This window comes from Chlamydotis macqueenii, chromosome 1, assembly GCF_036417535.1.
Source record: "Chlamydotis macqueenii isolate bChlMac1 chromosome 1, bChlMac1.mat, whole genome shotgun sequence".
NCBI lineage: Eukaryota > Metazoa > Chordata > Aves > Otidiformes > Otididae > Chlamydotis > Chlamydotis macqueenii.
Window position 1 is genome coordinate 106,743,539 of NC_141556.1, and position 17,297 is coordinate 106,760,835.

At 37.0% G+C, this 17,297-nt stretch overlaps 1 protein-coding gene across 2 annotated transcripts in view; it reads left to right on the forward strand.

Annotated features, from left to right (window-relative positions):
- ROBO1 (roundabout guidance receptor 1) overlaps nt 1-17,297 on the forward strand; it is a 538,100-nt gene that overhangs the window by 494,378 nt on the left and 26,425 nt on the right. For both annotated transcript variants that reach the window (XM_086763761.1, XM_086763770.1), the window contains 4 exons: nt 6,026-6,223; nt 9,631-9,657; nt 12,338-12,380; nt 15,969-16,123. In XM_086763761.1, coding sequence (XP_086619887.1) covers nt 6,026-6,223; nt 9,631-9,657; nt 12,338-12,380; nt 15,969-16,123 — 423 coding nt within the window. The remainder of the gene's footprint in view (nt 1-6,025; nt 6,224-9,630; nt 9,658-12,337; nt 12,381-15,968; nt 16,124-17,297) is intronic.

The window sequence follows — 17,297 nt, forward strand, 5'->3', positions numbered from 1 at the left end:
GGCAACTGCAGGAGGCTGCTGTGAATTACTACTTAAATTTAAGAGGAGTAACTTTTAGTACGGCAGATCAACCTAAAATCATCAAGGTAGAAGAATGGCTGCAATTTACTTAACTCTCCTCTGTGGTACAAGTTCTCTTACAGGCCCTGCAAAGACTCAAAGTCTTAGTTCTTGGATGTGCTCCTAGCACAGGAGTGGAGCAGGCACTGCACTTTTCTGGTAGCTCTTCTGAAGGAAGAAAATTAGTTTGTTGATGTCATCAATTGGCACTTTTCACCAGCAGAGAGAAGAAAGGGAGGTCAGGGAGGCAGAGGAAAGAGGACTAAGGATGCTGCTTTTAGAAGGTTTAAAAGAGTCCTGACTCCCTGTACCTACCTGCTCTAGGAACTGCGTGTTTGCTTCTAAAAATGTAAAGTTTCTACATTTCTGTCACTAATCCTAATAATTTCTTCAGGAAATCTTTCCCTGATATCTGAATTAGTGCAGTCCTTACTTTTTTTTTTTTTTTCCCCTCCAAAGTAATTAAGAATTTTGTGTGTGGAAACAGGATATATTATGTGATTTAGAAAGCCACTTTTTTTTTTTTAAGAACTTTCCATTAAAATCAAATATTTATCTCCTTATAATGTGTTTTTCATAGAAAAACGTGATACAAGGTTGTGGTTGGCTCTGTAGCATCCAAATAAAAGATTTTTTTCCCCAGTATAGCCTACTGTCTTGCACAGCAACCTCATATTTGAGTCTGTGTGCTGTGCAGGGTGCTCCTGGGTTTGTGACTGTGAGAAATGCCCGGGCAGAGTTTCAGCCAGGTGGGTGACAGGAGGAAGCTTCAACTTTTGGAGGCTGCCTTCCAGAACAAGAGGGGAGGACAGGAGAAATTGGATTCTCTGGGAGCTGAGGCGTGCAATTGCAGTCCCACGCATCAGCTGAGATGTGATAACTGACTTTGTGAACGCACTTAACCTGTTACAAAGACAGGTACAAATTGTGAGCTCAAAGCTCTTTCATTTTCCATGTCTGAACTGACATGAAGCAGCTCACTGAGCTGCAGTACCCCAGACTTCCCATGCCGCCAAAGATAAGCCAACAATGTAATTGCTTGTTATTAAAAAAAAAATCACCTTTCAGTGTTTAAAATCATGAGATGAACTGAAAAATCATGTGTCTTTTTAAAACACTCCCCTTCGGGCTTCTGAATTTTCCTCTTGGCTTTTGAATGACCTTTTAAAGCTTTCTGTGAAACTCCAAGGGTTGGAAAACCACTTGCTTGTCTGTTTTAAAAGAAAAGTTGATGTTTTACATAAAGAAAGACTGCAAGAGCTTTGATGTTAAGGACAAAATTCTTATGTCATGAGACCTAGCCACAACTCACTGTATTGTGCTTATAATATTGTGCCGGGGGGGAGGGGGGGGGGGAGGGGAATAAGAAACAGAGAATTTTGATAGAACTCTTTTTCTTGTCACAACATGTAACTTCAGGATATTGGTTACAAAAATGCTCCATACAGGAAGATGAGAATTATCACAACAAATTATTTTTTTTTGCTGATCTCTAGCCTAACTTTTGTGCAGTGATGGGATACTGCCTATTATATAGCTCATCAGTATTGCCTATGTAGGCAAATAAGTAGAGAAATTGGAACATATTCCAACATTTTGTTCACTGTACCAGCTCTGAGAAACCTCACAACTGCAATTAATGTTACTCTTAAACACAAAATTTGTATGAATATATGGTATGCAGTTATTTATTAAGAGATGTCTGCACAAATATTGTAAACGTAGAGTGCATTATTCAACCAGTGCCTGTCTCAAGTGTACAAAACACAGGAAGATCTTGTTGAAAGCCTCATTATTCTAATTGCTTAATTTAGGAGATGTGATTTGTGAACTAGCTAGCATGCCTTCAGGGGTTTTATTCTGTCAGCCCTTCAAGTACTTCTACTGTGATAGTTTTAAGGTTATTTTGTTGATATTTTTGTCTTGTGGCCTGCAAACAACTCAGAGAAAGTAATATTTGTTTTTCCCTCACAGCAAGCCCTTCCAAACCAGTTCAATCATAGAATCATAGAATCATAGAATGGTTAGGGTTGGAAGGGACCTTCCAAGGTCATCTAGTCCAACCCCCCTGCAAGGAGCAGGGACATCCCTGACTAGGTCAGATTGCTCAGAGCCTCATCCAGCCCGGCCTTGAACGTTTCCAGAGATGGGGCCTCCACCACCCTTCTGGGCAACCTGTTCCAGTGTTCTATAACTCGCATCGTAAAAAATTTTTTCCTAATTTCTAATCTAAATCTACCCCCCTCTATTTTAAAACCATTACCTCTCGTCCTATCGCAACAGGCCCTACTGAACAGCCTTTCCCCATCTTTCCCCATCTTTCAATGCTTTGTCCTTAAACTGTTATGTTATAAGATTGAAGTGCGAAACTGATATTTTTCCAGTTTTGGAAATGTATATAACTAGAAAGGAGACAAAGCAGCATATCCATAACCTGGTAATATTTTACCAAATAATTTTCATGTTGCATCATGCACATGTCTTTGAGGAAACACTCAGACATTATGTTGCAGATTCCAGGTGTTTTGCAAGTTTTGAATTGCCAGATTTAGCAATAGCAACAAAACATAGATCTTCCTACTTATTGTTTGTACATTTTCTATGCTAAATGAGACAGGCATGTGGCAAAGTACAGTTCCATAGGTTGTACACGTACAGGGCAAAGTTAAGGTTGCTCGCACACCTGTGAACCTGGAATTTCTCGACTTTTTTGAATCTTTGGCATTCCAGTCTGAATTGTATATTAATATTTTAACATTTAACAAGTTAAAAGTTAGTTTTTACATTATTATTATTTATATTAATATTTAACATTAGAGAATTAAAGGTCTCAGTTCTTCTCGATGTAAATTCTAATGAGTTTTCAATGAAGTTTATAAGCATGGAGCTTCAAGACAGTCAGACTGGGTAGTCTGTTAGCAATAGCCATAGCAACACTATCTGTGATTAGAAAGAAGGCTCTTATCTTGGGGTAGAGGAGGAAGGGATGAATCACTGTGATAATATGCTGTTTTCAGGGAGTTGTGGGATCAGCCTACTCCAACAACTCTGAGGCATTTTCAAGTGTGTTAAATGCTGCGGCTGCTGCTCTGGCAGTAAGATGCACTTTGCCGTAAAATGTTTATGCTCACTTATTATTTTGGCACATCTCCCCGAGGACTGCAAGCAGGAAGTGGAAGGTTGATTATGAACCATTTATATCTCAGTCAAAGCTTCCAGAAATTTCCTAGGATGAAGAAAAAGTACTTTCTTTAGTGCAAGGGGTTTTTTCCTAACTGATCATTCAAGATCTCACAGGACTATTATGGAGAGGGAAGGTGCCCTTCTAAAAGAAAGGCTTCCAAAATATTGTTCCTGGAAATTTTTAGTGAAGAGAGGTTCACTGGGTTTCATTCCCTTTGTTTTATATTTAGCTTATTTTCTATTTTTGAGTTATAAGAGGAGCAGGGCATGGATCGAATGTGGCCTATTGAAAGCCCTTCCATCTTTTTTTCTATTATGCTGTTTATCTGACTGTACATGAACACATGTGCTTTTTTCTCTTCAGTCTGTATGTTAATATATACCAACTAATTTAATGTAATGACTCTAACAGTCCACCCATGTACAACGTGCCGTAAGCCTAGTTTCTTAAAAGCAAATATATTATTATGCTTACAATGGCCAGCAAAATAGTACCAAGACATGAATCTTCATTAAAAATTAGAACAATAAGCGTTCAAAGAGATTCTTCTGTATTTTGTAATCTTCAGACATGCATTGACTGAGCAATGCAAAATGTCTGCTTATATATCCTTCTATATGGCTGAATTGTTAACATGTTTTAAAAACACTCTTATTTGGCTTTTGAGTTTGTGATTATTTTTTTCCCCTGTATCTATTGTTTTAAATATATATATTTAAAGGTTTAGAGAAAAAATATTTATCAGTCTTCTAAATTTATTCTGGACCATAGATTGTCTACAAATCTTTTGTTGTATTCCACTAAGTTGTACAAGGTATCTGTTTAAAAATATAGAAATAGTAGGCTTACTCTTTTTGAAAAGAGACTGATGATGCAAGTTTTCATATCTTAATACGGCCTCAGCTGCAAAGAGACAAAAGATGAGATAGAGAGTGACAGATTTAATTCATTGGTCACAGTATACTTTATACGTTTAAGCCCATCTGGCCACTTGTGTAGAAATTCACTTGGCTGTCTCCATAAAATCTGAAGCAACCCATCTTAACCTTTCACAAATAGGCATAAAATCTATAAACTCAGCAGACACAAAGGGTGTATTAGTAAGAAGAGAATGGGTCTGTCTGGTGAACTTTCAGACTGGGCAGTGCACTTAGGATCACAGAAGATACAGGGACCTGAAACATGAAATTAAATTTCCAATAGGGTAGCAGTCAAAGGCAGTGATGATTCCTTGAAAAAAATTGGTATTTGACCTTGATGTCGCAAGACCTGAAATCTAGAATTCTTCACTGGAAGAAACTGTTGCTAATTTAACCATTTTCCAGTCAAAAAGATATCCTTTTCCAGAGGAGGATTGTTATTTGTATGCTTTGTTGTGATTCCATCTCCTGTTTGTATTGCAGTTCCTTCTTATATTTTATTTAGGCTTATTTTGGAATAATGCAAGACACATCATCATAAAAAATAGAAAGCTATTCACTGGTTAGTCTGTAGGGAAAAGGTATTGGATTTTAAGTAAATAGCTTTTCATTTCTGATGTAGTTTATATTAATAGAATTAATAACACTGATCTCTCACTCTGAATCTGATGTCACCACTCACAGAAAAAAGCAACTAACTGTTGGATTTACACAAGAGTAAAAATGAGTATTTCTAAGACTGAGCTGTGGAACATGTAAAGCAATATCCGCTCTGAGTAAAGGTTTCAAATTCTTGCCCTCACTCTGTGCAGTAATGAAATTTCCAGTAAGCTCTCACTATAGTGGTAAAAAATCAGGAAGGCAGTGTTTTGTCTTTGAGTTGCTTCATTTCAGTTAGAAAGCATTGGTCACTGGCTGAGTATTCTTACTGCTGTTCCTAGAAGGTTCTTGCAGAAGTTCATATAGAAAAGAGCAGAAAAGACTGATTCTTACAAGTGCTTTCTCTATGAAAGAAAAATTAAAAGTGTGTGGAAAAATACTTGTTCTTTATTTTGATGTGGGATATTTAAGGATAAACCGGTTTTGAAAAGGGCTGCTTGTTCAGAAATAGCGAGACTCCTTGACTATTTTTACCAGTTCATAACTCTTTTTTTAGTTATCCTTTAGCTTTTTCATCCACATCAAGAGGGCAGGATTCATTATTTTGTACTTTTACTTCTTTATGTACTTTTAAATATTAAATCTTTTTTAATTGAGGTCAAAGTGGGAGACTGCAAAGAGTACCTCAGACTGTTTAATACAATATTTAAGTCATCTGTCAGTAACGGCTAAATTAAAATGTAACCCTCAATATCAACCTCATGTGAATGTACTTTGAATTTGTAATTCTTCTGTGATTTTCAGTTATGAGAGTAGATGTTTGGGTAGCTGACTTCGACCGATTTGCAGAGCTCAAAGAACAGACTACGCATGTTTCATACTTTGGGCTTTCTTTTACTTGCTGTGTTCTTTGCTGACTTTCTGAATAATTTTCTGAAGCTGATGTTGCTTTGCTGAAATAGAAGAAAAAAAAAACAGTTGCCAGGTCTGAAATTTATGAGCCTAACTTTCTATTTGTATGCCTAGTGGCCTGATTTTAGTGATTTTCATAAACAAACAAAAGTCAATTAAGTTGGAGGTACCTGCCTTGAATGGAAAACAAACCATTTCTATCTAGACCTGTAAAAAGAGATTCTGAAGAGCAGTCTTAAGGATTTTACCTTGAAAAACCGAACTATGGTTATGTCAGTTCTTTTCATGCTGCCTTTTACAGTTGCTTATTCAAATTAATTTGCTATTTTGGATGTCTTTTTTTTTTCAGATTCTCATGGAAATCCTGTGTCGTCAGACGATCAAGTCAGTTTAGCCCAGCAGATTTCTGATGTAGTAAAGCAGCCTGCCTTTATTGCTGGAATTGGTGCAGCCTGTTGGATTATCCTTATGGTCTTCAGCATCTGGTTATATCGCCACAGGAAGAAGCGAAATGGACTCACTAGTACTTACGCTGGTATCAGAAAAGGTGCCGTATTATATATTTCAGTCCACTGGCTGCTGAATGCCTGCTTGCTGGCTATTTACTTTATCATCAGTCTCTCATTCTTCTAAGGCTCAATGCAGGAATTATCAAATTACTCCAGTACTTACAGGAAGTGTGGCTCAGGAGCCAACGCAGAAAGCAGCAGTATTTACATAACGTGTTAAACCTGGCTTTAAAGCATAAGCCTTTAGCAAAACACCTAGACTAGCTTTTAATAAAGATGCTCCTACAAATGAGAAAAGTAAAGATGGATTTAAGGCTGGGAGCTTCCTATATGCCCTTGCTATCTGACACTATGCCATCTGAAGGGAGCCAAGTGGACGGTAGCTCATTGTCCCTCCTGTTCGACCCTTTGCTTGCTGCTAAGAATACTAACAGTGGTGTACATTATGGTAATGCTTTTGGTGTGTGTACTTGAATTTCCTTGTGTTCCAGTGGGGTGTGGTGAGGTGTCTGTCTGCGAAAGCACAACAGTCAACAATACTTTCTAAGACTCTTTCATAAATGCTGCTGTAAGACCCTTCTCTGGGACTGAATTCTGGGGCTGTCATGTCTTGCATCTGCATCCGGTTAGAATGGCAGCAGTGAGACTAACTTCAAGCAGTCTCTGTTTTCATATTATTGATACCTTTTATATCAGCTTGTCAGTGGACAAGCAATGCTTTACAGTATACTCTGTGATAAACAAAACTAGAACCTCTACCTGGAAGATCTTCTGGAATAAAAACTTTATTTCTTCTGATGCAATAATTTTTTGATTAAGCCCCAAAGTTAAAGCTGAATTCAACAAGCTACAGTTCATTACAACTAAAGGCAGTACCTCATAGGCACTCATAGAGTAAGAACTGTGAATTCCAGAATGAATGAGAAAATGGGAGATCCTACTTTTGAAGGAATAGAGGGAGAATGCTTGATATTTATCAATCAAAAGATAGATCTAGTCTTAAAAGGTGCACATATGTATGAAAGGTGTCATGAGGTTTATATTCTTTAGTCACTTGAAGAATGAACGTGTGATGGGCAAGACAGATGGACAGCTATAACACAAATGTTTTTAAACAGCCGCAGTGTGTTTCTAGGAAAAAGAAGGAGTACTAAAAATAGCAACTGAGTGAGTGGAAACATGGAAGTAGTTGTGGAGTGTTGCAGAGTTTGTGTGTCCTCGTCCATGCTATTGAAGTATCAATGCTCATGGTAGACTTCAGGCACAGAGGTTGTAGCAGAATTGTAACCACAGAAATCATGGACTAATTTCACCTTTAGTTTTGTTCTGCTAGGGTTTCTTAGTTAAGACAGACCCCGACATACTGCTGCATTGGCTTGCTTTATTTTGTTTTACTAATAGCATGCTGCCATACTGCCTTTCTACAGTTCTATCAAACTAACATCACTATGCTTTCAGCGGTACCTATGATTAAGCAAAAGGCATACAATTTCTCCTTAAAAATGGTTACTTTAGTGACATCAACTATTGTTCAAAACAGCTGTGTTTTTCAGTATCTGTAAAAATATCTTTTGGGTAATTTGGTGGGGATTTTAATGAAAATGCACAGAAAAGTAGAGTCTGCACATCCATTATCAAGTATTCTTCAAGAAAAAAAAAGCCATCTTTAGTGAAATATAAATTACAAAGTAGTTTGCCACTCTGCAGTGCATCAAGTCATCACTGCAAGCCCAAACTTTCTTCAGTCTTGCATTTTACTTATTTATTTTTATGTTTAGCCTCAGGCCTGACATCTGTTAAAATACTTCACTACTCCCACACATACACATACATATTGTACTAGCACTCTTACACACTCAAAAAAGTTTATTACTAGAAGCTCTGAGAATTAAGTTGTTCTTTCATGTGGTAGCAATAAAGATTTCATTTAGTTAAACCTCTATTCATCTGTTCCTCAGTTCCTTAAGAAACTAAACTAGGTTTAGTACTTAGCTCACAGGAGAGTAATGAGACAGTAGTTTAAGATTTTTTTTTTCATGTCCTTATGATTGCAAATTAATTTTGAGACACTTTATTCTCTTTTGAATAGCTCCAGTTTAAATGCATCCTCTATTTTAATGAAAGCCTGTTACTATGGTTCTATATTTTTTGAATGTAGCTAAATTAAACTTGACTGTGTGAAAAGGCCTAGCTCAAAGAAAAGACAATGGAATTCCCAAGATAAAGAGCTGTGCCGCAAATGAAGCCCGAAATGGGAAAATGCTCAGAGGTTTTCCTTTTTTCACTTAGTGTCATATCCCTGGAAATAAATGGACTTGGTAAAAGGGGAGAAAAACTACAGTATATCCTAAATTATAACAAGACACTCTGGACTCCCCTCAAACATCAGTTACTGTAAAAATTAGATTAAGCAGTTGTTCTCTTAGCCAGAACCTTTTCTTTCTGTACCAGGCTTGCTGATCAAATTCTGTCTCAAGGCTACTTTTAGTGTTTTTGTTTTATTGTTTCTCTTCTCTGTCATTAAATTAAAAAGGGCAATGTTAGCCTTTTTCTGCCCATCAGTGACAGAAAAACTATACGGTCTTGTCAACAGGAGGGGGAGCATGTGCTAATAGGAAGAGCAGATGCTGATGCTCTGTATTTGGATTAGAGATCCTATCGATCCAAAGAGGATTTATAGTAGCTGTGAGAGTGAAGATTGTCAAGCAATGTCATTGTCCTGTTGTTAACCTTTCTCTCTTAAAGCCAAGGATTGAAAGGTAGAAAGGTGTTACATCTAGGGAGATCTTTTACCTTTTTTTTGGTGATAATTTAAGAAAGAAAGATAATAGCTCTGTTTAACAGTCTTGTCTAAGAAAACAAATATTAATTGCTGCAGTAGATTTTAGTGCCTTTATTATATTGAGAGTTGTTGCTATTCTTGATTCAGAGACAGTAAAAACAGCAGTTCTCTTTGTTCCTTCGTATGATTATTGTTTCCTTACTGAATACTTAAGCGTGCCTATTAGTTCAGAGTAACGAGCATTTACTTAGTGAACTGCAGATAAGATTCAGTAGGATCTTGATAAGGCTTTGTTAAGGAATTTGTCATTCTGCATTCTAAAATGATTAACAGTGTGGGGGTTTTGTTTGTGCTAGGATTTTCAGAAAAAATGAAAATACCAAACTGAGGAGTATTTGAAAGGCTAGTCCACAGTCCAGTCCCCTCAGAAGTACAGTAGAATATCAAGCTTTTTTTTTTTTTTTTTGAATGGTACCTGCAGAGAAAAGCTTCTTTCTGAACCTCAAATTTATTTTTATTTCTATAACAATGTGACTGAACTACTGGATTAGTTATATACATTTGTTTTATGTTCGGCTGTCTGCTAGATTTATACTAATGTGGTATGTTTCCCTTTCTCTCTTCAGCTTAATAACCAGTTTGTATTTTGTTTTGATTTTTCAGTCCCGTCTTTTACCTTCACACCAACAGGTATATATTTGCACTTTTCCCCCCTTCTTTGTTACTTTAGCATGTGTTTGTGGTACTGTTTCTCTTTTTCTGACATAACCACCCAGCTGTTCTGAAGGTTTTTTTAAACAATTTCATTAATGCTAGATATCGTTATTTTGTTCTCAAAGTAGCATGTATTTGCTTTGTAGCTGAGACTTTTTTTTCCATTTCTGTGTACCATTTTGTAGCACACCATGTGATACAAGCGTACTATTTTGTAGCCTAGTCCCATCAGTTTGTACTGGACCTGGACTCACTTCTTGCATTGCCATAGAGTACTGTGGCATCTAGTGATGCAAAAGGAGCTCCTGATGGAGGAGGAATAACTTAACAGAGCCCAGATGCTGACTTGAAAAGGATTCAGTGGGATTATTGATGGTGAAACATTTGCTGCTTTCTTTCCTCTGAATCTGTATTAAAACAGTGTCCTAGGAGTTGTCTGCTTTGGGAGATACAAAAAATCAGTGTTACAGCAGTTAGATTTCTTTTCTTGCTACCTTACACTGTATTTGTGCTGTCAAATTTTACAATAATAATCCCATTCTACATAAACAGAAGTGTATTTCAAATTCAAAGTGGGTTTTAAATCATTTTCTATTTCTTTTTGCTCAGAGATGTACAAAATAACCTGACAATGACATAACCTGAGTCATGGCCAACCGAAGTCTGTGGGAGCCTTTCCGTTCTGTAGAGCTGACCTTTACTCGGTCCCACAGTCTGGCACCTCAGAGGCTCTTCCTCTACAGTATATACAATCCAACACATCCAGTACCCACCAGTATACAGCATGCATTTCTTTTAGCTGCAGCCTGAGTGAACAGACAGTTTGTTTCTTCCTCGTTTGTTCTAAATCCCTTATTTTCACAAGAGGTCTATAAGACTTGCAGGACATATATACCCAGGCAGGGTAAAAGCCACTTGCCCTCTCCTCTGCAGACTCATGTTAGCAGGGCATATTAGCTCAAAATCAGCACTGTACTAATTTGGCCTCTGGGCAGCAGATGAGTTACGTCCTTCCAAGTTGGACTGCAGGTGAAGCAATCTCATGTCTGCCTGTGTTCATCCACATAGACCTAATCGTAACGGGTTAGATTCTTATCCACGTGCTTTTAATCACATTGAAAAGTATCTTGTTTCAAAAGTCATCCCATTATATTCAGTGGAGTTGCTCACTGTTTGGCATGAATCTGAGCGGCCCTTAATGTTTATGAAGTCCTTTGAGATCCACGGTGGAGACTAATTCAAGCTATTATTATTTTACTCATACTTTAATTGGCTTAACAGAGGGCTTCTATTGCAATTACAATTGTAGCACGCTTTTGAAATTCTGCAGAGGTTGGTAGGTTAGGTAACATATTTTCTCAGTTGGATTCTTAACATTAAAAGAAAATATCAGGGCCCCATAAGATATGTCAGCGCTGCAAAATAAATAGCACTGAGAATTTTAAAGAAGAAATTGGAAAAAAACACAAAGTATGTAAAGCATTTAAAGGAAAAAAAAACCCAACCTTTTTCAATCCAGGATCCCAGTCATTAGTTCCATTGACTTTAAATGGAACCAGACACTCTTCTTTAGCATTACCTATAGTAAAAAACTTACCTGTAGCAATGCATCCTACATTTTAATCCTGTTATTGTAATCACTGCCAGAATTTATCTCTCTCTTGCAGGCTCCCAGTTTGGAGTTATTCTAAAGAGCAGAATTTGGCTGCTTTTTTTCAACAGATTCCTAGTTGGAAAATGTATAATCCATCAGCATTTGTAGGGAGGCAGTCTTCTTAACCCTTTGCCAAACCCGATGCAAACCTGCAGAATTTATAGCACTGTTTCTTCTTGGATGTTTGCATCCTAAAAACTAACTTTTCAACCATGATGCTTCCTGTGAAGGATATGCAGTCCTTGCCAACAAATAAATGCATGTGGACATCCACTTTGTTAATGTGTAATGTTCTGAAATGCTAGCAAAACTGTTCCTTCTAATTTAGGGAATATTCTTTCTGCAAGACATTTTTAACCAACATTTAGGAATTTAATTTTTTTATTAAAAAGTATAATTAGTAAATCCCATTGTAAAAATATTATAAAATGTGAAGCTTTTGTGAACTTTTAGAGTGTGCTTGTTCCATGAGTATACTGCAGTAGCATTCAGAAAGAGCATGTGTTTTTGCAGTACATTCAGCTGTAATGAGCCATTGTTTACATTGGAAGTAACGTCTGTTATAGAATCATGATAACTTTTTAATCTTACCAAACTAATAAGGTAGAGCAAAGCTTTAACATCTAGTCATTCATGAAATAAACCTGTGACCTAAATTCCTGCACAGAGTAACTCCACTGAAGTCAGCAGAGTTATGTTAAGGATAAGTTCAACCTGATGTATGGCTTCCTACTTTCTTAAGTGATACGTGTGTTTTTCAGAACAGAACTGAAAGATAAAACTTTGTTGGAGCTAAGACTAGCAGTTATCAAGCAACACAAGTATTATGTATAAACTTGCATTTGAAGGAATAGCTTGCAGAATGAGACTCAGAATTGATGTATAAACAGTGCACATTTATTGTCTTAGCTAAAATTAAACAATAGGAAATGTAATACTGCTATTTAAAGGTTCTCTTATGATTTTAAATTATTTCCTTTTTTTTGTCTTTAACTATTTCAGTAACATATCAGAGAGGAGGAGAAGCTGTGAGCAGTGGAGGCAGGTAATTATGTGCTTTATTTTTAAAGCTGTAAATTTTGTGCAACTAAATTTAAGGATGCTAGGAATACAATTCTTCTATGTGATGGCAGAATAATAACTTGCAAAGATATGATTTAATTATATTATATATACATTTCGGCTATGTATTTTTCTGTTTAGAAGGAGGATATATGGTTTGAATTTTCAGGTTGATTTCCAAAGAATTGAGTCATAGTATTTTCAGCTTTGTTAACCTGTAAGAACTGCATCTCAAAAAATGAGCGGCAGAGGGAGCACTTTAACTTCAAAATAAAGACCTGGCTTACCAGCTGATTAAGGGAGTAAAAGTAATTAAGTCGTGGCATTTATGAAGATTAAGAAATATAGCTGGTTCACAAATACTACAAAGAAAGAAAACGTTTGTTGGAAAAAATGCTGAAGGTATAAACCACTTATACGGTGACTTTTTAAGAAAAAATATTGCTATGAATGCAGAACAGTTAAAGCATCGCTTGCAAGCGACGGGGCACTGAAGGAGAAGGAAACAAGTAGGGTTTAAATTTAAAGCTCCCTGCTTTGAGAACCTAGCCCATTCCAGTTTGAGGATTTAACTAAAACATGATTACTGGGTTTACCTTATTACTTAAGGAATGGTGATGGAAAAAACAGTAATTTGTATTTCCTGTGTAGAGGTGGAGTTTTTTTCAGGAGGCAAAATAACAGTTTTAGCAAAAAGGCAGGTCAGCGCAGTGTCACTTTAGTAGCACACCTTTTTTTTTTTCTAGGTCACATTCAAGCATGCATTTTTATAAGCATTTCAGTTAAAGATTTGGCAGGACGCTGAAATAAACTCTAAAATCTCAGAGAGCAGCTGGGTAATAAATTCCTATATCAATTCGTGTTTCAGAAGTCGCATCATGCGATTCCTGATTTGCAAGACTATACAAAAATTCGATAATGGTAACGATTAGGCATAAAATTAAACATTCTCACTAGACTTGAATGCTGTGCAGAGGCAAGGCTACTCTGCTGCTGAACCTGGCAAGTTAAGAGCAATTTCAAATTATCTCTGTCCAGCACTGCACGCTGCTGTGTTGTCATAGCCATAAAACCATGGAGGAAAGCCTCTAGAACAGTCACTGTGTGATTTTTGAGTGGGCAAATCTGTAAATCACTGGGTTGCTGCCTTCATCCAAGGATAGTGAGAAAATAAGAGACAACAGAGATGAACCCTCTCTTTGTCTCAAAAGGTTGTTCAAAAGATAGGCAGTTTACATTCTTTTTGTTCTTTGTGTCACTGTGCTTTCTTGCTCTTCCCACAGCACAAGCTAGACAAAGCACACTGACATGAACTCAGAGGACAGAAATGAACCCAAAAGTGTCTACATCATATATAGTCATTTTGTTACGGCTAGAGAAGCAACATCATTTTTTACTGTCCTAGTTTTAAGGATCAGTGCCACAATCAAGCCATGTAATTGATTCAAGATGCTAACATTTATACTTCTTTTTTTTTCATTTGCATATTTAGTATGTACAGGATGTATGATGCTGTACCATATTTTCTACGATGTGAAACATACTTCTGCAATGTTAAAAAAAAAAATGTTATTTTCACATATGAAACCTTTACTCTGATTTCCAAACCTAATGTTTTCACTTCCTTACATTATATTTGCAATATTTTGGAGAGGTTTAGCATTTTTGCCAAGTGCAGTTATGTGAGCGTGTTAAAGCATTATGCAGAATTCAAAATGTCACAGTGATATAGTTCCTCCATTTTTGCGATGCTGAAAAAAAAATACCCATTTCTGGGGCAATCCCTTTTCTAGATAGGATTCAAGTACTGGTAATTCTAGTGGATTGACTCTAGCCAGCAGCTAGGCAGCCACGCAGCCACTTGCTCAGGCCACCCCTACCCCAGACCCAGTACAGTAATGCAAGGAATTTGCTGCAAAGGTTGAAGATCTTCAGAAATTGTGATCTCTGATCATCACCAAGCTATGGAACTGTAATGCAAACATCTCTTGCCCACAGTTTCACCTAAATGGTTAGTGGACTTTTCATTTACTTAAATACCTCACACTACATTTCTTACATGACAGCAGGTATGAATACAAAGTAAATTTTAGAAGCAAAGAACCTTTGACTCTCTATCCAAAAATCCAGTACACAGGTCTTGAAAGTACTGAAATATTCTGGAAGGCTTTATCTCCTCCAAATTCCTCAAGGTGTAGTTTCATTGTAAGAGCAGAGTGCTAGGGTAAAAAGCAGGGTATTTCAAGTCAGTTGGCCTGCTTACAGCACTACGTGGCTGTACATTTACTTCAGATTTACAAAAAATACATGTTTAGTGCATGTGTATTGGATGGTTTGTTAGCCTGACAGTAAGTCAAGCCTCATCATCTCCTATGTTAAGTTCTCAGATGACATATGCAGTACAGAAATATATATACACATATATGTATAGATCTTTTAAATGTCATTCTAAGACTATGACTTAAGCTTGCAGCACTGACAGACTATATCCCCCACAACTAACTGCATGCAGTTTGTATTCTCAACTTGCAGTTTAAGAGGATTAGCATATTTTATTTTTGGAAAGCATCACATCTAATATTATGGAGACTAGTTTCTGCACTATTTCAAATGGAAAGTTGCCTGTTAAATCCTATGATGAAAGAGACAGTGTTCCTATATATATACATATATATATATATATATATAGACAGTGGCTAAAAATGTATTTTTTTAAAGCACCTTAGTTATCAAAGAGAATTTTAAGTTGTTAGGTGTTGCTACTCATATGGGACTTTATAACATGCCATTGCATTGTTAATGTCAAAACTGAAGAGGCACCAAAGATTCTACAGAGCATTCATAAGAGCGTCTCTCACACTCACTAGAAAAATTCAGCAACTTGGAAACCAGGGAATGCTATTCCTTTCTGCTGAAGGCAGGAATACACTTTATTCCAAATGCACCCAATATGCAGCATTGATATCTGGATATTTTTAAAGGTGTTGAGTATTCCCAGTTACTTTAAACTTGCTTAGGAGCTGCTGCTGTTCTACCCACATAAAGACTAAGTAAGTGGCTTACTCATTAACAAACGTGGGTTCATAAATCACCAAGAATTTGGGAGTATTCACATGCAAACTCAGCTCTTATTTCTGCGTAGCTGCCTCACTTCCACGTGTGAATTTTTTGTTTGACTTGTCAATTTCCCCTTTTTTACCTTACTTTCTTTAAGAAAGGGAGAAGGAGCAGAAAAATAAAAATAAAACCTGACCAGGTTTTAACAAAATACAAAGAAACAAACAAAAAACCCCAAAGTGAAAGGTAAAGGTTGCACACCAATGTTTATGTGTAGTTCAGCAAACTGAAATGATGCTGTCCATCGCTGGTCACTTTGGAGTGTCTCAGCAAGGAACAAATTATATAGGAGACTAGAAACCTTTAAATAATTTAATCAGGCCGAATCTTCCAATGCTCAAGCCTTTAAATATGTGATATTATGCTGTAACGTCCCGCCTTTTGAGAAGAGTATAATTGCAATGTGAAAATGTTCTTGTTTAATATTTGAAATGACCAAGCTTTGTTTTTAAAGGCCAGGACTCCTAAACATCAGTGAACCCGCCACTCAGCCATGGCTAGCAGACACTTGGCCTAACACAGGGAACAATCACAATGACTGCTCCATCAACTGCTGCACCTCTGGCAACGGAAACAGTGACGGCAACCTTACGACGTACAGTCGACCAGGTTAGATATGTTTCTACCTTGCTAAGGAATCTTCTTTACAGAGTATATACTTCTAATACCTGCGAGAGTATACAGGTTTGTTTGGTTTTAATTTAAATGCATTTAGACTTAATACAGTTTCTCCTCTGCATCATTATTATGCTTTTGGTCCCTTTTTGGATCCCTTTTTTCGGTCCTCTTTAGATAGTTGTAGCAAGCCGTAGGCTGAAGGAGCCCCTGCAAAGCTCAATGTTACCAAAAGTCACACTGAGCTGATATGTTTCAGCATCTGAAAAAGAGCAGATAAGGTAATTTTTTGGTTGTTCTGTACATCATTGTTACTTGGATGGAGAAGGAGAAGTACCGAAATGACACTAGTGAGATTTTCCTTATAGTTTGGGTGTGAAGGGAAGCCAGAAATAAAACATTGCTACAGTACTTGCAAGACAGTCAGTCTACTTAGTCACATTCAGTACCTCCCTTGAGGTAGGTAGAAAATTGGATAGCTGGTTTTCTGTTTCAGGGATGTGGATAAAAAAGTTAACTTCACACCCTAAAAGCAATTATGAAATGTTAGGTTAAGTGGTAGTTCCCTGGAGCTCAAGCAGGACTCAAAGTGCTCTTGAAGAAAACCTCGTGAGTTCTGTGGGAACACAGTTGGGGAAATATTTCTGGAAGCGGTAATTGTTGCACGTTTTGTTTTAAATGAACCTTAGATTCTTTTTGTTTTAACCCAGTTTATGTTACTGATGAGGAATGAAAATGAGTCTTTTCCACTACCAGCATCTCTAGCTGATTTTTGCTAGTAGCATTTCCCAGCATCTCAGAGAGGGAGTATGATTAGCTGTAGTGAAGTTGCTTAACTGCAAAACAGCATTACCTCCTGTAATTAATGTGAAACCAGTCATAGTGTGATGGTGATAATTCATCCCCTGCAATATGCTGTCTGACAGTGACCAGTGCCAGGTGCTTTGGAGGAAGGCGAGAGATTTTAACATGAGAGACTTGTATCTTGCCCTGCCTGAGGATATCACGTCCACAAATACCTATGTAAAAAGATTTCTGATACAAAGATACTGTATTTTGCAAGTACAGACATACCAACTTCTAGTAACTGAAACTTAACAAATTCAGACAAGGAAGAGAATGCACAGTTTTGAGGATTGTAAACTATTGCAACATCTTGTCATGAGGT